The 20,856-nt window shown below is 43.5% G+C and overlaps 1 protein-coding gene and 1 long non-coding RNA gene across 7 annotated transcripts in view; one reads left to right on the forward strand and one right to left on the reverse strand.

Moving 5' to 3' along the window:
- MYPN (myopalladin) overlaps positions 1 to 6,560 on the forward strand; it is a 109,954-nt gene extending 103,394 nt beyond the window's left edge. For all 5 annotated transcript variants that reach the window (XM_072131350.1, XM_072131351.1, XM_072131349.1 and 2 more), the window contains one exon: positions 5,901 to 6,560. In XM_072131350.1, coding sequence (XP_071987451.1) covers positions 5,901 to 6,067 — 167 coding nt within the window. In that variant the 3' untranslated portion in view covers positions 6,068 to 6,560. The remainder of the gene's footprint in view (positions 1 to 5,900) is intronic.
- On the reverse strand, positions 5,791 to 18,937 carry LOC140106739 (uncharacterized). Of its 2 annotated transcripts, XR_011850844.1 has the most exons (4): positions 18,832 to 18,937; positions 16,062 to 16,174; positions 6,408 to 6,496; positions 5,791 to 6,094 (listed from the first exon to the last, which is right to left on the reverse strand). It is a non-coding gene; the product is annotated as an uncharacterized lncRNA (long non-coding RNA). The 2 variants fall into 2 exon arrangements; XR_011850845.1 differs by lacking the exon at positions 6,408 to 6,496.
- Positions 18,938 to 20,856: the final 1,919 nt, after the last annotated feature.

Genomic DNA, 20,856 nt, shown 5'->3' on the forward strand with positions numbered 1-20,856 from the left:
CTCTTTCCTCCTCCTGCCTGTGTAATCTAGCAGCAGTAGGAAGTGCAGGAGGAAACGAGACCTGCTCTGCTCAGTTTAACAGCTTGTGAGGTGACAGCACTGAGGGCTCTGGAAACAATCATAAGAGCCTTTCGGGCTCATTATCATAATTATTAAAGTTGTTTTTAGAAGGAAGGAGGCCAAGGATAACAAATCTAAGAAGATCACCATAGTCATAGGGGCAAATTTACTAAGGGTCCGCACACCGCATTTCCGTCGGGTTTCCCGACTATTTCCGTTTTGCGCCGCATTTAACAGGGGTTTTTGGCGCACGATCGGATTTTGATGCAATCGCGCCGACTTTCATGCAACACAAATCGGTGGCGTGGCCGCCGGACAACCCGACTGATTTGGACTACGCGCGGGATTTAAAATTCAAATTGTGTCACAAGACAATGCACTCACATACACCGGGAAGAAGGTGAACTCCGGCGGACCTCAGCGGGGAAGCAACACATGCAGGATCTCCGGCGCACATTGTTGAATCGTCGCAGACTTTATCCTCGTCAGACAATGCACCTCGGGGATCGCGCAGGGATCAGGTAAGTAAATCTGCCCCATTGGGGCAGATTTATCAAACTGTCTGAAAGTCAGAATATTTCCAATTGCCCATGGCAACCAATCACAGCTCCCCTTTCAAATATTCATGAGCACTGGTGAAATGAAAGCTGAGCTGTGATTGGTTGCCATGGGCAACTGGAAATATTCTGACTTTCAGACTGCTTGATAAATCTGCCCCATTGTGTCTGGATCTATGAATAAGCAGGGGGCTTACTAAAAACAGGGTAGTAACTAGGAGAGACAGGGCCCCATGGCAAATTTTCTCCCCCCCCCCCCCATTTCCCATTAGAGAATGATAGACATATTTGTACACACATTTATATACTTACATACACACACCTAAAGTTCTACGCTCGTACACACACATATCCGACCTGTTGTAGTTTTGCTTAAAAACAGTTCACTGGTTTTTCAAAAGTCCTCAGACAAGGGGCGAGAACACCATGGTCATTGCAGATTCTTGCATTTTAATCACAAATTCTTGAACTGCGCAAGAATATGCAATTATTTCACTGCTTCTACACCAGAAAAGTGGCATAGAAGCAGTGATAAATCTCCCCCATCCAGCGCATGCACACACATATAGTGTACAAATAGACATGCAGTTTGAAGACATTGTACACACATATAGACACCAAACATTATATACACTTATACCGCACATAAACACATACAGCATATACACATATATATATACACACACATAAGATACATTATATATACACATAAGATACATTATATATACACATAAGATACATTATATATACACATAAGATACATGTAAATATACATAAGTACATATATTATTTTACTTACCTCCTGCACCTCCATATTGTTGCGTTGGGATCCGTCCCATGACCTCACGTGACCAGTCACGTGATCTCATACATGTCATGTGTCTTCAGATGTGGACAACCATGGTGGTTGCCGCCGGGGCTGGGACATAGAGGGGTGCCCAGCGGGCACAGCCGAGTGATAATGTATTCATGTGGTGCCTCCGGGCCCTTTCCTCTATATCTCTGCTGAGAATAGCCAGCAACAGGGTCTGAGGCCCCGTGCTGCTAAGGGCCATAGACACTGAGCAGGGACATAGAGGGATGGGCCAAGGGTACGCCACTGCTCAAAAGTATGTCTGTTAGGAGAGTCTCAAATGTCTCCACAGAGCAGCTCGGAAAAAGCTGCTGGACAATGACTAAGGTCAATCGGCAAGGAATCCTGGAATACTACATGATTTGTAAACCGCTATGGAATCTGATGGCGCTATATAGATAGACGATCAGGGCCGGATTAAGGTTGGTGGGGGCCCCTGGGCGCAAAATATGGTGGGGCCCCCATTAAATGTAGTCCAGACAGGGAACAGATATCGCTATACAAAGGCCCCCAGCAATCACTATATACAGTCCTCAGCAATCACTATATACAGCTCCCCCAGTAATCACTATATACAGCTCCCCTGGCAATCACTATATACAGCCCCCCAGCAATCACTATATACAGCCCCCCAGCAATCACTATATACAGCTCCCCCAGAAATCACTGTATACAGCTTCCCCAGTAATCACTATATACAGCTCCCCCAGCAATCACTATATACAGCTCTCCCAGCAATCACTGTACACAGCTCCCCCAGCAATCACTATATACAGCTCCCCCAGCAATCACTATATACAGCCCCCCAGCAATCACTATATACAGCCCCCCAGCAATCAATATATACAGCCCCCCCAGCAATCACTATATACAGCTCCCCCAGCAATCACTATATACAGCTCCCCCAGCAATCACTATATACAGCTCCCCCAGCAATCACTATATACAGCTCCCCCAGCAATAACTATATACAGCACCCCCAGCAATCACTATATATACAGCTCCCCCAGCAATCACTGTATACAGCCCCCCAGCAATCACTATATACAGCCCCCCAGCAATCAATATATACAGCACCCCCAGCAATCACTATATACAGCTCCACCAGCAATCAATATATACAGCTCCCCCAGCAATCACTATATACAGCTCCCCCAGCAATCACTATATACAGCTCCCCCAGCAATCACTATATACAGCTCCCCCAGCAATCACTATATACAGCTCCCCCAGCAATCACTATATACAGCTCCCCCAGCAATCACTATATACAGCTCCCAGTAATCACTGTATACAGCCCCCAGCAATCACTATATACAGCCCCCCAGCAATCACTATATACAGCCCCCCAGCAATCAATATATACAGCCCCCCCAGCAATCACTATATACAGCCCCCCAGCAATCAATATATACAGCCCCCCCAGCAATCACTATATACAGCTCCCCCAGCAATCACTATATACAGCCCCCCAGCAATCACTATATACAGCCCCCCAGCAATCAATATATACAGCCCCCCCAGCAATCACTATATACAGCTCCCCCAGCAATCACTATATACAGCCCCCCAGCAATCACTATATACAGCCCCCCAGTAATCACTGTATACAGCCCCCAGCAATCACTATATACAGCCCCCCAGCAATCACTATATACAGCCCCCCAGCAATCCCTATATACAGCTCCCCCAGCAATCACTATATACAGCTCCCCCAGCAATCACTATATACAGCTCCCAGTAATCACTGTATACAGCCCCCAGCAATCACTATATACAGCCCCCCAGCAATCACTATATACAGCCCCCCAGCAATCAATATATACAGCCCCCCCAGCAATCACTATATACAGCTCCCCCAGCAATCACTATATACAGCTCCCCCAGCAATCACTATATACAGCTCCCCCAGCAATCACTATATACAGCTCCCCCAGCAATCACTATATACAGCTCCTCCAGCAATCACTATATACAGCTCCCAGTAATCACTATATACAGCCCCCCAGCAATCAATATATACAGCCCCCAGCAATCACTGTATACAGCTTCCAGTAATCACTATATACAGTCTGCAGTAATCACTGTATACACCCCGGCAATCACTGTATACAGCTCCCCCAGCAATCACTATATACAGCCGCCCCCAGCAACCACTATATACAGCTCCCAGTAATCAATATATAAAACCCTCCAGCAATGATTGTATACAGCCCCCAGTAATCACTATTTACAGCACCCCAGTAATCTATATATACAGCCCCAATAATCCCTGTATACAGCTCCCCCAGCAATCACTATATACAGCTCCCCCAGCAATCACTATATACAGCTCCCCCAGCAACTACTGTATACAGCTCCCCCTGCAATCACTATATACTGCTCCACCAGCAATCACTATATACAGCTCCACCAGCAATCACTATATACAGCTCCCCCAGCAACCACTGTATACAGCTCCCCCAGCAATCACTATATACAGCCCCCTAGTAATCACTATTCGAACCCCCAGCATTATTTATATAAAGTCCCCCTATAACAACTATATACAGACCCCATAATAACTATAAACACCTCCTATAATAACTATATACAGTTCCCTATTATAACTATATACCCCCCATAATAACTATATACACCCCCCTATAATAACTAACTATATACCCCCATAATAACTATATACACCACCCTATAATAACTAACTATATACAGTTCCCCTATTATAACTATATACACAACACCTCCTATAATAACTATATACACCACTCTATAATAACTATATACCCCCTATAATAACTGTAGATACCACCATTTAATAACTAACTATATACCCCCAAAATAACTATCTACCCCCTATAATAACTATATACACCCCCTATAATAACTAACTATAGACCTCTTATAATAACTATATACACCACTCTATAATAACTAACTATATACCCCCTATAATAACTATATACACCACTCTATAATAACTAACTATATACAGTTCTCCTATTATAACTAATTACACAACACCTCCTATAATAACTAAGTATATAGCCCCCATAATAACTATATGCACCCCCCTATTATAACTATATACACAACAGCTCTAATAATAACGAACTATATACCCCACCAATAATAACTATATACAGTTATATCCAGTTTATTTTATAAATAAAATTGTACATCACCTTCCTCCGTTCCCCCGATGCACGCCTTCCTTTTGTTCTTACCGCGCGGTTATCTTCGGAGGTGTACCAAGATGGCGGCGCCCTGCTAGCAGCCAGCGCAGTGACATCACACGCGGCGCCGGCGCCGTGACGTCACACACGGCGTCGGCGCCGTGAACACAGGGCGCCGCCATCTTGGTTTCCACGGATCATCAAATGGCAGAGCAGGGAGCTTATTGTTCCCTGGCTCTGCCATAGCATTAAGCATTTCTAAGCCCCATGTGCGCTACTTACGGCGGTCAGCCCGGACCCAAATACATAGTGGGCGAATCGGGTGGTCATGCGACCGCTCGAATCGCCCACATTTGGTGGGGGCCCCTTTAAGGGCAAAGTGGTGGGGGCCCCGGGGCTCTAGCCCAGGGAGCCCCCCCTATGATCCGGCCCTGTAGACGATTGTTATTATTTTTATACAGGGGGCTGAAGCAGGATTAAGCAACAAAAAATCACCCCTCATGGAGTATTAAAAAGAAAAGATATTCACCAAATACCGTATTTTTCGGACTATAAGGCGCCATCAATAAATGCCTGCTAAAATGTCTAGGTTCATATATAAGGTGCACTGGACTATAAGGCGCACCTGATTATAAGGATGAATGACCAGCAGGTGGCAGATCTGTGCACAGTTCAAGGTAGCTGTTGTCTGTAAGTACGGTTCATGTATAAGGCGCACCGGATTATAAGGAGCACCTGATTATAAGGATGAATGACCAGCAGGTGGCAGACCTGTGCACAGTTCAAGGCAGCTGTTGTCTGTAAGTACGGTTCATGTATAAGGCGCACTGGACTATAAGGCGCACCTTTGATTTCTGAGAAAAATTAAAGGATTTTTTGTGCGCCTTATAGTCCGAAAAATAAGGTAGTTGTGCATCATATATACACATCCATATAGAAAAGAAAGTTGTTCTGTCAGTATTCCATGTGACAGGCGCTGTGACATGTGATAGTGGTCAGACCCAGCGTATCATCCACTGCAGGGGGCTCAAGATTTTACCTAAAACAAGTACAAACTGATCTGTACTGTGTTTTTTTGTTATCCAATAAAAAACTGAATTCTTCAGATAAAAACCCACAGCAAAAAACAAGCAAAAAAAATTTCTGACTTGATTTTATCTCCTGCAGGGTCTGAATATCTCGATATTCATCGCATGTACGCAGACTGGCTCAGTAACATTCGCACTCCTCTATAGATAACAATTTCCTCTCTTTTAGCCCAGTGGCACCAGCAGATTCCTCAGCCAATAAAGAAGATTCGCCCCGCTCCATCTCGCTACTCAACATTCTCCTCTCCAAGCCTGGATATACTCAACTCTTACCCGGAAACGCCCTTGAGCTTTCTGTCACAATCCCGGAACGTGGTGGAAAGCGAGGAGCTGTGAATTCAGCCGGATACAGTGAAGAGAAAACTGTGAAGAAATTAACGCCGGAAAGTTTACAAATAATTTTTCATTTTTATTTTTTTTTTTAATAACCTATTTAGTTTTTGTGCCCATGTGAAATAGTAACAATGGGGAAAGTTTTGAACCTTTTTATTGATGAATGAGTAAGGAAGGCACCAGGGCCCCCGGGCCACATGGTGACAGGGGGGTGATTTATAATATGTGGGAGCCGCCGTCACTGACCGTGTGATCTGTACGACCCATTTCATTATTTATATTCTTACACAGTATAAAGAGCTATAGATGTTCTATTATTAAACCCTGTATTATTTGTATTTACCGGATTCACTGTTATGTGGTGAGACTGACACTGTAGATGCTTTAAGTTATTTGCGCCTTCTCCCAGTATTTAAATCCTTCAAAGCTTGTCTATATTGAGAAGAAACAGATTCTATGGAATAAAGTGGCAACATAGTGCATATTTTTTGACTCACTTCATGACCATCTGGTTTCTATCCAACAACCATACCCTTCCGCATAAATAATTTACCTGTAACACTGCTCATCACCCACCGGCTTCAGTTCCGTCTCAGTAGGATCTACAATGGTGGGATATCTCCTTTCTTTTACTTACTGTATTGTTAGGAATATAAAATGCACTTATTAGCAAAAACAAATCTTGCTGTCCTGTAGATCGAGTGAAGCGCTGACAATGCGCTTCACATGATCTCCAGGAGAGTAGAGCCTCCGCATAGTTCTCACTAGTGATGGGTCATTTGCGAATGAGACGGTTTTTTTCGTTGAATGTGAGAAGTTGGCTCTGCCCTGGGAGCAGTCGGCTCACTTAGCCCCGAATTGGTGGTCATGCCCCCTTTTAACGCGAAAAATTGGGGTTAAAAGCGGAAAGGGGGTTTGGTGGCTGGCTGCCTGAAAATGATTCCCTATGTAATTACATACTCAGCTTTTTAGGAGCCTATGGAACCGGCTCCTTATAGTGAGTGGAGCCTAATGATATACTATAAGGGATGAACGGCCATCACTAGTTCTCTCCCTTCTGATATGAGCATTAATAATAATAATAATAATAATTCTTTATTTATATAGCGCACACAGATTACGCAGCGCTGCACAGGCATGTCAAATTGGTCCCTGTCCCCATGGGGCTCACAATCTAAACAACCTAACAGTATGTTTTGAAGTGTGGGAGGAAACCGGAGTACCCGGAGGAAACCCACGCAAACACGGAGAGAACATACAAACTCTTTGCAGATGTTGACCTAGGTGGGATTCGAACCCAGGACCCCAGTGCTGCAAGGCAGATGTGCTACTCACTCAGCCACCGTGCCGCCCTACTCAGCCACCGTGCCGCCCTACTCGGACCTAAAGTTATGTCAGAAGCATGTGACTGATCACATGCTTCCTGCATCATTACAAGGTCCTTAAACCCTTCCATGATGCCATGGAATGGGGCCAAAGAAGAAGCTGGAACTGGGTATGAAGAAAAGCTGTGTGTGTTTATGTGTATGGATGTAGCAGTGCTGATTGTGTTCATGTGAGTGACTAACTGACTAAATGTAGCAGTACTGTGTGTGTGTGTGGATGGAGCAGGGTTGTGTGCTTGTCTGTGACCAAGAGGTAATTTTTAATTTGGTGTCAAATATATTTGCCTTTTTTTGGATGACTAAATCTGGGGTGAATCTTACAGTAAGGGTTGTCTTATTTTACAGTATTCAGATTTATGGACAACCTAGTAAACTGTCCTCTTAATAAAGGGTTCAGATATTTAGAGTGTGGGGTAAATAAAATACATTATGTACGTATCTGACCTTATCCAAAAACCTGAGATACACTGATGTACTACCTACTGTATTGTATTCCCCTACTCAAAACAGCAATTTCCCTATAAACCACATACTGTAAACCACATACTGTATAGATAAACCACTGTTATCACCCTAGTAATACATTGGGGGTCATTTACTAAGGGCACTCGACTTTTTCCGTTTTGCACCAAATTCCGCTGGGATTTTGCCACACGCGATCGGATTTCAGTGCAATCGGGCCGGCTTTCACGCGACAGAAATGGGGGGGAGTGGCCGTCGGAAAACCCAACAGATTCAGAAAAACCGCGGAATTAAAAAAACGAATTGTGTCGCAAAATCAATCACTCACATGCACCAGGAATAGGTTGGTGAACTCCGGCAGACCTCAGCGCCGCAGCGACACCTGGTGGACATCGGGGAGAACGCGCCGCTTGATCGCGACAGGACCGGGTAAGTAAATGACCCCCATTGTCTAGCAGAATGCACACAGCTTGGAGGACACAAGCAATTTCATTTTCCCTGGTGGTTCTCAAGAACATAGGACTCAACATGCGTATTTGTATAGGCGCCTATGACCACTAGCATAGCAGGACTATACATGCCTTGTGTGCCTAATATACAAAGATCGTACTTGAGGCAATCTTTACTATTTCATATGGAGATGCAGTCATACAGTATCCAAGAGAAAAACACCCGGAATACATTACACTGGAGGGATCACCATATGGAAGTACATATGAAACAGACTTTGGATATGTAGGAACTGCCATACATTGGGGCAGATTTACTTACCCGGCCCATTCGCGATCCAGCGTTGGATCTGCGCTGGATTCGGGTCCGGCTGGGATTTATTAAGGTAGTTCCTCCGACGTCCACCAGGTGGCGCTGCTGCGCTGAAGAGCATCGGAACGCACTGGAATACACCGAGCCAGGCTGAGTGAAGGTAAGTGGAATTTTTTTTTAAATGCGGCGTTTTTTTGGAATCCGTCGGGGGTTTTGTTCGGTCAGGCCCCCGATTTCCGACATGTGTATGCCGGCGCCGATGCGCCACAATCCGATCGCGTGCGCCAAAATCCCGGGGCAATTCAGGGAAAATCTGCGCAAATCGGAAATATTCAGGTAACATGTCGGGAAAACGCGAATCGGGCCCTTAGTAAATGACCCCCATTGTCTATTGGGTGCGTGTGTGCACTACAGAAGCATTGGATGCAGCGTGCCACAACTATGTAAAGCATATGCAACTATTTTGCAAAAGCAAAGATTCTGAATCCCCCTATCACCAACATACATAGGAACAATAGGGCCCTGTAAATTCATGTAGAGGTCTATTATGTAATATGGGAGAGGATGGGTCCTATAGCAGTTTTCTGCATGAGGCCTCCCTTATCCTTAAAAAAAATATATATATATGCATTTTATAAAATTGTATAAACACAAGTATATACAACCACACACAAATGTGATGTGTATATACTGTATGTGTGTAAATGTATGGATCATAGTCTATAAGACCAGAAAAAGATGCAAATCAAGTCCAACCTTAAGAATTAAATAAATGTTTTATCCCCATAACCCGTGATATTTTTTCTCTCCAGAAAGGCTTCCCGTCCTCTCTTAATCATGGACATGATATACTGTATGGGTATGTATACAATGTGTGTAGTTTATAAATGTGTGTAGGAGTGTAGAATTTTGTGTGTTTAAAAGTAGACTAATGCACTCATACACACATGTATACACACACACACACAGTATATACACATCAAATTTGCACGCACTGTATTGTACATAGACATTATATACACCCATATAGTATATATACACGTCATACTCATACATACATTTTAAACACCCCATATACACACATACTTTTATGTAGTATATAGACATCATATACACATACATACATACAGTATATATAGGCACATCATTTACAAATACATACTGTATATACAGCACATATACACTCATACACACATGTATATACTCACTGCCAGGCATTTTTATTATCCTAGGGTGCAGTAGCTGCTGACCACATGGGGCAGAAGGAATGATGAGATATTCCTAGCACTGCACTTATCTGAGCTATAGATGATGTGCACTTTTATTTACATATTATTCTGTACAATGTATATAATGGTGCATATACTCCATTCTGCCAGGTCAGGTGGCTGGGCCCCCCTGACATTGTGGGCCCATAGCAGCTACTATGGTTGCTATCCCCGTTGTCTTGAACACCTAGGGGCACAGTTTAGAATCAAGATAAACATTCAATAAACTCCATGAAATAAACATTTCCACAAATTAACTCCACTTCCCAAGTAGGCGTAGGAAAAACCTCCAGATGGGGTTGCAAAAATGGGTGTTTTTTATGTTGATCAAACTCACATGCAAGATATGCCCCTCGAATATAAATCAAACAAGCCCAAAATGCAAAAAAGTGGCAAATTTCCAGACTACAGATGACCCCCAATGACTGTGCCACAACACCCATCACACAGCCAGAGATAAGAGGGCATTGCAACATGCGTCACATGGTAATGAAAGTGATACATTACGTACAGGATAGGTTATTTAGGTTTGCTGTTAAGTTTAATTTGTATGCAAGTCGGACCTGGTATATTTTATAATTGTAGCTGAAGGCAAATTTTTTTTTTTGTCCCAGTGACAATAGGATTTTCAAAATTATATGCGGTCATGGGACCAAGGATTACCATATATACTCGAGTATTAGCCTAGTTTTTTAGCACAAAAAATGTGCTGAAACCCCATACTCGGCTTATACTCAAGTAAAAACAATATAAGTTTTACCAGGTTTTGGTGGTAAACTTAGGGGCCTCGGCTTATACTTGGGTCGGCTTATACTCGAGTATATATGGTATTAATAAAGCTTCATTACAGACACCTCACAGTCCCAGGATGCAATAGCTAAGTAATGCATCCAGAAAGCTTCACCAGAGTTCACAGATGGCAGAGAGTTCCGTCTAACTAGGGGTCGTCTGTAAGTTGGAACTTTAAGGTTTGATCAATAAAAAATATCCTGACAGCAGCCCTAGACCAATTATTTCCCTGAAGAATACTCGACAATGTAGTGTTCTTATCAGATACATTACACAATACAAGGAGCAAAGTATAAAGAAATGTGTAACAAATCTTTATTAGTGCAGAAATATGAAAAAAAAACCATACAATCTTTCAGAACATTGTTACTATAAAATAACCTTAGATATAATGGCGAATGTAGAATCCTCCTCCTCTCGTACGGCGACAAATACCACTTAACAGCTGTTACATTGTAACTTACTATGGATAGAGTCTTAGTCTATTCAGTCTGCTGCGTACTATGTAGTGCTGGACACTCATTGCCATAACACACATCACAAATGAGTAGAGAATAGATGTACATTACGTTACATTTAACTTCAAATCTATTTCATTCCCTCTAAGAAGAGCTTATTAGGATGTTCAGACTGTGCTGCCCCCTCCTAGTGGCGTTTCTTGCCTGTAAGGTGACGTTTCCGTTCCATCCATCACTGAACACATCCTTCCTTTCAGTTTCATCCGGGGAAAGTTCCAATCAGTTTAGTGGGAAAAAGATTCCATAAGGAAATGATCACATGAATCAGGAGAATCAAGTCCCAAGTAGTTGTGACAATGGTCTGGGTGGAATTGTTCATAGTGGGTAGACCAGTCCCCTCCACCTCTGCGTCTCTCTGCCTCTGTAAGGATCCTGTTCAGAGCCATGATGTAACTGAGAGCCATCTGTAGGGTCTCGTACTTGGAGAGCTTCTTGTCCTCTCCCCATTGCGGCACCACTTTCCTTAGGCTATCAAAGGCTGTGTTGAGTCCTTGCATCCTCCTCCTCTCCCTGGCATTAGCCGCCAGTCTCCTCTTGGTTAACCCTTCCACTTTAGTTGACATACCCCTGAGTGGGCATTTTGGGGTTCCCTTAAGTTGCACCTGGCAATCAGCAGTTGAATCTTCAGGCATTGGAGAAGACTTCATATCTTCAGTCTCTTACTGAAGTTAGAGGTGAAAAGAACAACTCAAAAGAGCCTTAAAACATCCTGAAGATCCTTATGTTCTTGTGTATGATAATCCTCACAGGTCTGGTGTATAAATGGGATTTTTCTAGGTCTTCTCTACTGCTTAGTAAACTCGCAGTGGACCTGATACCTTCATTAATAATTGTAACATTCTGTCTGCAAAAGTCCAGCGTTTATATAGAGTATGTAGGGGGCTAAACAGATGGTGGCAGGTGGGCAGGCGTCCCTAAGCTCCCATACCAGCTCATTACCATCCTGGGAACTATATGTGAGGATTCTGGGAAATATATCAAATCTGTAAGTATACAGCATGTATCTGCTGGAACGTTTACGTGATGCTGCCCAGGCAGGACTTGGCCATCTGTACTGATGCTACTGGTACAACACAGTCAGTGAATATTCATTAATAGCTAATAACGTAGCCACCAAGCCCAGCAATCTGCCCCCATTGTTCTATACGGTACTACCGCTTACAGTGCACAGGTCAGACATGATAACCACAGCTTTGCTATATATTGCTGTCACTGAATATCGTTATATACAAGGCGTATGCAGAGGTTGTGCAGATATCTGCCTTGGATATATCACATCTTAGGTCCTACAGTCATTCTACTCTTAATTGAGACATCAGGACCATTGTCGCCGGCCAGAATCCCAAAACACCAGAGTTTAGTAAACAGATCATTAGCCCTCGGAGGAGATGTCACATGTGAAATGAGGCTTCATAATCCCACTACAATAGATGCACTTGAGAAATAATTGACAGATGTTCAATTGAGGTCATTAATCAGATGCGGGGGTCCTATACGCTACAAGTAGCCTCCCCGATCACTTGCTGTTCTGCGTGTAAGAATTAGAAAATCAGTCCCCAAAATAATACAAAATCAGACGTAGTAACAAATTAACAAAAATACAAAGGGGCGAGCATCCTGCAGGACTACATCCAAGTTATTTGACTCAATCTCCTAAAATTGACACATAATGTAAGTGGATTTAAAGGATTTAAATGGATTTAAAGATGATTAAAAGATTAAAGAAGCATAAATGGATTAGCAGAGTGTTACTATGTATGGAAGTGAAAATATTGTAGCTACTATGAAATTATTTCCTTTCATCGCCCCTTAAGGAATGGATTTCACTATAAACAGTAAGTACATCATTACATCCTATATATTAACTGAAAGTGGTCTTGATAGACAGATAAATAGAACTTTGTGACAAAAAGTAATAGAATTTAAACTTACATTTGTGCCAAAAATTCAAGTTTAATTTTTTAAAAATTCACACACATAAACAAGGCAGATAATAGTAGATGGAATGAGAAGTTTAGATTTATCACAATCATCTACATCAGTGGTTTTCAACTTTCCTAAAGCCATGACCCTTTTATGCAGTTCCTAATGTTGTGGTCACCCCCTAACCATAAGTCAAAATAATCCCCCAGTAGCAAGCAGTCATTATTATGCCCCAAGTATCAAGCAGTCACAGTGATGCCCACAGTAACCAGCATAGTAGACACTAGTCACTGTGATGCCCCCAGTAGTCACAGGAATGCTCCCAGTATCTAGCTGTCACAGTGATCCCCACAGTAGCCAGCAGTCACAGTGATCCCCACAGCAGACACTAGTCATTGTGTTGCCCCTAGTAGGCACAATAATGCTCCCAGTATCTAGCAGTCACAGTGATGCCCGCTGTAGCCAGTAATCACAGTGATGGCCGCAGTAACCAGTAGTCACTGTGATGCCCACATTAGCCAGTAACTCCAGTAACCACTGTGATGCTCCCAGAAGTCACAGGAATTCCCCTGTAGCCAGCAGTCACAGTGATGCCCCATAATAGCCAGTAGTCACTGTGAGGCTCCAAGAAGTTACAGTCACAGTGATGCCCACAGTAACCAGCATAGTAGACACTAGTCACTGTGATGCCCCCAGTAGTCACAGGAATGCTCCCAGTATCTAGCTGTCACAGTGCTCACCACAGTAGCCAGTGGTAACAGTGATGCCCGCAGTAGCCAATAGTCACTGTGATGCCCCCAGTAGTCACAAGAATGCTTGCAGTATCTAGCAGTCACAGTGATGCCCGCTGTAGCCAGTAATCACAGTGATGGCCGCAGTAACCAGTAGTCACTGTGATGCCCACATTAGCCAGTAACTCCAGTAACCACTGTGATGCTCCCAGAAGTCACAGGAATTCCCCTGTAGCCAGCAGTCACAGTGATGCCCCATAATAGCCAGTAGTCACTGTGAGGCTCCAAGAAGTTACAGGAATGCCCCTTGTAGCCAGCAGTCACAGTGACATTATTCAATTACAGAGAGGAACGGTCAGGAAGTGTGACAAGATGGATAGGTAAGTAGTGCCTTGGTTTCTAAGACGCCAAAATCTTACTTGACCCTTGTGAAATGGTTGTATAACCCCCAAGGGGGTAGCAACCCGCAGGTTGAGAACTGTGGTCTGGAAAGGTCCAAGCAGAACACTAGCTTGCTCTTACCCCTCTATATGTAGAAGCAATTTACCGGTGGACCGACAGGACCTTTGGTAAATCTGATGATTTTATAGTCTTGACATCATAGCAGGTTCTACAGATTATATATTTATATCTAAATATAGATGCTATTTTTACTGGGCTGTTATCAAAGGTCCTTTAGTTACAGGAAGAGTCTGATCTGCACTCAATGGGGCAGATTTACTCACCCGGTCCTGTCGCGATCCAGCGGCACGGATTTGGGTCTTCCGGCGATTCACTAAGGTAGTGCGCCCGATGTCCACCAGGTGTCGCTGCTGCGCTGAAGTCTGTTAGAGTTTACTGGAGTTCACGATCCGTTGCTGGTTGCAGGTAAGCGCGTGTCAAGCGACACTTTTTTTAAAAAAAATTCAGCGTTTTTTCCGAATCCGTCTGGTTTTCTGATGGCCACGCCCCCGATTTCCATCGCGTGCATGCTGGCGCCGGTGCGACACAATCCGATCACGTGCGCCAAAATCCCAGGGCAATTCAGGGAAAATCGGCACGAATCGGTAATATTTGGATAACCCAACGGAAAAACGCGATTCGGGCCCTTAGTAAATGACCCCCAATGTGTACAAGTTTCATAGAATTTTTTTTTTTTTTTCTACAACCTGAACAAACAGGGCATTTCTGTGTTGGGACAGAAAGGGGGGCATTGCTGTTACTAGTTATGATATTTGAAATGTATAGGATAATTAGTTCCTCCATTTATTATTGCCCTCCTGCTCCCATTGAATAATTTGTCATTCCAAATATTAGTGCCCCTGCTCCCTTATGATAATTAGTGCCTCCATATAATATCAGTGTCCCCTGCTCCCATATGATGTGTCTCCTGACGATTCACCATAACAATCATTAGTGCCCTATATAATTTTACTACCCCTGCCCGCTTTTGAAACCATGGGCCTCTTTATAACTTCTTTCCTACTTCTCTCTGTATTCAGCCCTTTATTGGTACATCCACTTGTGGCAAACAAACTGCTCATATGGACCTATATTTCCGCTAATTTGCAGGAAGGTTATGTAAATTGTGGAACCCTGATGGGTGAATTTGTCAGTCTTTATAGGTTTGTACTATGGAACCATAGAAACTTAATTTGATGGATATAACACAAATTATACTGAAAATTCCACAATCTAATGTAGAACCTACAAGTTCTTCTCTGGACTCTGCTAGTCTGATACCCAAATTCTAGAGTTTAGTAAACAGATCATTACCCTTCCCAGAAGACGTAACATGTGAAATGAAGCTTAATAATCCCTCTACAATAGATGTACTTAAGGAATAATTGACTCCAGCTAGACAGATGTACAATTGAGGTCATTAATCTGATGCGGGGGTCCTATACGCTACAAGTAGCTTTCCCGATCATTTGCTATTCTGTGTTCACATCCAGTCAATTACTGATATCACAACACAATCCTTGTCCTTCCTATTTGTGTTTGCTTATGTCATCAATAGTTAATGCATGTGGAACATTATGGCTGGACGGATTGTTTCAGATCATCCTTACAAAGTTCCGGCTTTACTTGTGACACTATATCACATATACAAACTGGTTTGCTACTCATTGTTAGAAGCATGTTGTATAACAATGCCTGGTAAAATAGTTTAGGGTCACCTGAGCGATGGGCAAGACTTGGCGACACTTCCTTAATATATCCATCCAGATGTTTCGTCTCCTTATCATCAAGCAGTTGCGATCCCGTTATGGAGACTAATGTGGGGTGGAAGCTGTGGGTAACAAAATGTAAACATGAGTTTCTATTGTTCTATTTCGGAAGAGTCTCTCATATCAGATAGTAAAAGAGCAGGGGATGTGACAGCTATGAATCATTGCCTCCAAAAATTCTATGCATGGTGTATATAAGGAAAGCATTGTAATTTATAGATTATTTTACCACAGTGATACAAAATGCAACTAAATGAGGAAAGCAATCAATTATTCAGTACATCTTACCTCCCAGCTCATAGTTAAGTATAACACTGTGATTTAGGATTTGACTCAAAGACAAAAACACATCTATAAATAGATCTTACTTCCTTCAAGCATCACTCAGTACTTACAGTAGGTATCATATCTGTACAAGGAATAGATACTTGCAGTAAGTTGTCTATATGCTTTAGTTTGGATTCACACTGCCATAATGGGGCAGATTTACTTACCCGGTCCCGTCGCGGTGCGTTGTCCAACGAGGATTCGGGTCCGGCGTGATTCACTAACATCGTGCGTCCGAGTTCCTGCATGTGTCGCTGCTGCGCCGAGGTCCGCCGGAGTTCAACCGCTTCTTCTTGGTGCTTATGAGTGCTGAACTTGCAACACAAATCCTTTTTTAAATTCCGCGGTTTGTCCGAATCCATCAGGTTTTCCGACGGCCACGCCCCCCCCCCAATTCTGATGTGTCACAACCTGATTGCGTGCGCCAAAATCCCAGGGGAATTCGGCGCAACACGTAAATATTCTGGAAACCCGACGGAAGTGCGACGTTCGGACCCTTAGTACATGAGCCCCAATATATCCTTATTATACATCTGCAAATCCCAGACACCGGTCTAATGACCTAAACAATCAACATCATAGAAATCTATGATATTATAAGTTTAGAGTTAATAGAAATAGAAAGTTTAGAGTGAATAGAAAGGTAGACCTGTGCTCTGAGTGTGACTGTAATATGCAAACATTATTATTAATTTGCGAACCCCGAATTACTCAGCTTTTCATTGGTCGTAGTAAATCTCTCTCTAAAGGTTCTATTGATATGAAATTCTCATCAAATGTCGGTAACAACCCATCCCATTCAACACGAAGGACTCAAACCACGGATGTCTGAACATTAAGTTATGTGGAATAATACATACCGTATGTGCTAAAGCCATGAAAGTCATGACACCAGCTGAAATCAATCAGTAATTAGAAAGCAATTCTTCCGCTTATGAAAAATAATAGTAGCTGGTGCAATGATGGCCTACAGTGGCATAACTACAGCGGTAGCAGCCATAGCAGCTGCTATGGGGTCCGCAGTGTCAGGGGGCTTCGTCATCCGACCTGACACAATAAAGAATGGAGGATGTGCACCATTATATCTACACTCACCGGCCACTTTATTAGGTACACCTGTCCAACTGCTCGTTAACACTTAATTTCTAATCAGCCAATCACATGGCGGCAACTCAGTGCATTTAGGCATGTAGACATGGTCAAGACAATCTCCTGCAGTTCAAACCGAGCATCAGTATGGGGAAGAAAGGTGATTTGAGTGCCTTTGAACGTGGCATGGTTGTTGGTGCCAGAAGGGCTGGTCTGAGCATTTCAGAAACTGCTGATCTACTGGGATTTTCATGCACAACCATCTCTAGGGTTTACAGAGAATGGTCCGAAAAAGAAAAAACATCCAGTGAGAGGCAGTTCTGTGGGCGGAAATGCCTTGTTGATGCCAGAGGTCAGAGGAGAATGGGCAGACTGGTTCGAGCTGATAGAAAGGCAACAATGACTCAAATCGCCACCCGTTACAACCAAGGTAGGCAGAAGAGCATCTCTGAACGCACAGTACGTCGAACTTTGAGGCAGATGGGCTACAGCAGCAGAAGACCACACCGGGTGTATCAACGGTTCAGGCTGGTGGTGGTGGTGTGGGGAATATATTCTTGGCACTCTTTGGGCCCCTTGGTACCAATTGAGCATCGTTGCAACGCCACAGCCTACCTGAGTATTGTTGCTGAGCATGTCCATCCCTTTATGAGCACAATGTACCCTGTAACATCTGATGGCTACTTTCAGCAGGATAATGCGCCATGTCATAAAGCTGGAATCATCTCAGACTGGTTTCTTGAACATGACAATGAGTTCACTGTACTCAAATGGCCTCCACAGTCACCAGATCTCAATCCAATAGAGCATCTTTGGGATGTGGTGGAACGGGAGATTCGCATCATGGATGTGCAGCCGACAAATCTGCGGCAACTGTGTGATGCCATCATATCAATATGGGCCAAAATCTCTGAGGAATGCTTCCAGCACCTTGTTGAATCTATGCCACGAAGAATTGAGGCAGTTCTGAAGGCAAAAGGGGGTCCAACCCGTTACTAGCATGGTGTACCTAATAAAGAGGCCGGTGAGTGTATATTGTACTGCACATGTCCAGCATAATATGTATATAACATATACTGTGATGTATATATGCAGTATCTGTGATGTGTATATGGTGTCTGTATACACTGTATATGAGTATGTTGCATAGGGCACTGTATGTATATGTGATTGTAACTCGCATGTGTGAGTATACCATGCCTAGTTACGCCACTGATGGCCTATAAAAAGGTGTCCCACTCCTGGAGGTTCCATTCAGCTATGTTTGTGCTGAAATCCAGTAGTGGAAAGAATATGATTTCACCATAAAGTGTCCACGACCAGCTGGTCTCCATAAGATTTCAGGAAGAGGAGTGAAAAGAATTATCAGAAGAGTTGTCCACAAGCCAAGGACCACCTGTAAGGAATGATAGATCTGGAATCAGCATATACAATTGTTTGTAAGAGAGCAATAAGTAATGCACCTCCATGACCTGTACACATTCTTACCTCACAAGAAGACTCCATCGCGGATCAGATAGCCTGGCAAAGTTTCCAGGCTCCCCCATAAGTCTCCCCCCATGTTTGACAGCCAAAAGGTACTACATATCACCCCCCCAAACACTATACCACCCGTGCAGTTTGGAGGTGATAGATAACATGATGGTGTGGGGATGTTTTTCAGCATATGACACTCGTGAACTTCATATTATTGAAGGATGAATGAATAAATTTACCAAAAGTCTTAATAAAAATCTGCTGCCATATACCAGAATGATGAAGATGAAATGAAAGATGGACATGATCCCAAACACACATCCAAGGAAACTATACATCTGAATTTATGGATAATAGAAAATATATTGACATTTTTTTCACAGATGAAGCAACACTCCAAAAGAGATTAAAACACCACATCCTAGATTTCAATGAATGAATTCCAGTTGCAGTCCTTTCTTTATGACATAGTGGAATGCGTTGAGAAAAATAACACAAAAATTATCAAATCAAAATGAATATCCCATGAAGGTCTGGATTTGGAGTGATACTCAAAATCAAAGTGGAAAATCACATTTCAGGCTGATTCGGTGAACATCGCTGAAAATTCCTCCAGATGTTATAAGCTCTGGGCATGCCCCTGATGAGGCTCAGTAGTGTGTGGCCTCCAGATGTTATAAGCTCTGGGCATGCCCCTGATGAGGCTCAGTAGTGTGTGGCCTCCAGATGTTATAAACTCTGGGCATGCCCCTGATGAGGCTCAGTAGTGTGTGGCCTCCAGATGTTATAAGCTCTGGGCATGCCCCTGATGAGGCGGCAGAAGTTCTACTGAGGGATCTCCAGACACAGATTAAAGCATCACTAAACCCCTGGATAGTCTGTGGAGCATTGTGACGTTGGTGGATGGAGCGGGACATGAGGTCCTAGATGTGCTCGATTGGATTCTGGTCTGGGGACGAGTGGCCTGTCCATAGCCTCAATGCCTTCATCTTGTAGGAACTGCTGACACACTCCAGCCACATGAGGTCTAACATTGTCCTGCATCAGGAGGAAACCATGGCCAACCTGACCAGCATATGGTCTCACAAGGGGTCCCAGGATCTCATTGCGGTACCTATATGCAGTCAGGCCACCTCTGGTGAGCACATGGAGGGCTCTGGGGCCATCCAGAAAAATACCTCCCTGACCGATCTGCTGACTGACTATGCTCCATCACTATTATAATCCCTGAAAGGCACAATATTATAATTTTAATTTACATTTTAATTAAAGGGGCACACTGTAAATGTTAGAATTCATTTGGAGGGGGCAATGTCTAAGGTAACTGAGTTGGATAGTGCGGCATACACTATAATCCATACAAAAATGCATTTTCCTTTTTATTTTGTGGGGGGGCTGCTTAAAATGGGGGCGCATTGCATTTATTTTATTAGCCCCGAGGGAAGGCTGTTTTTTTGAGATTCGTTCTGTACAACAAATAACCTAGAAGCTGCCATGCAAATGCCATTAGCACTGCACGGTGTTAGGCTACATTCAGATGATGTAGTACGGCGGGCATACATCGGCGCTGCGGAGAGGAGCAGGGGATGAGCGCAGCTCACCCCCACACCTCTCCATAGGAGTGTGCTGCACACAGCGCCGTATCACGTAGAGAGATAGGACATGTCCTATATTTTCCCGGGCTACGGAGCGGTGCGGCCATATATACGCCCCCCATACATGTGTGTGAATGTAGCCTTAGGCTGTAAGCAGACACCAACTTGTAGATGTCAGACCCTGCAAAAGTTACCAAACTACCAAAAAGGATGAGAAATGGTCTGCGGTCACCACCTACAGAACAAATTCCTTATAG

The sequence above is a fragment of the Engystomops pustulosus genome, chromosome 11, assembly GCF_040894005.1.
Source record: "Engystomops pustulosus chromosome 11, aEngPut4.maternal, whole genome shotgun sequence".
Classification (NCBI taxonomy): Eukaryota; Metazoa; Chordata; class Amphibia; order Anura; family Leptodactylidae; genus Engystomops; species Engystomops pustulosus.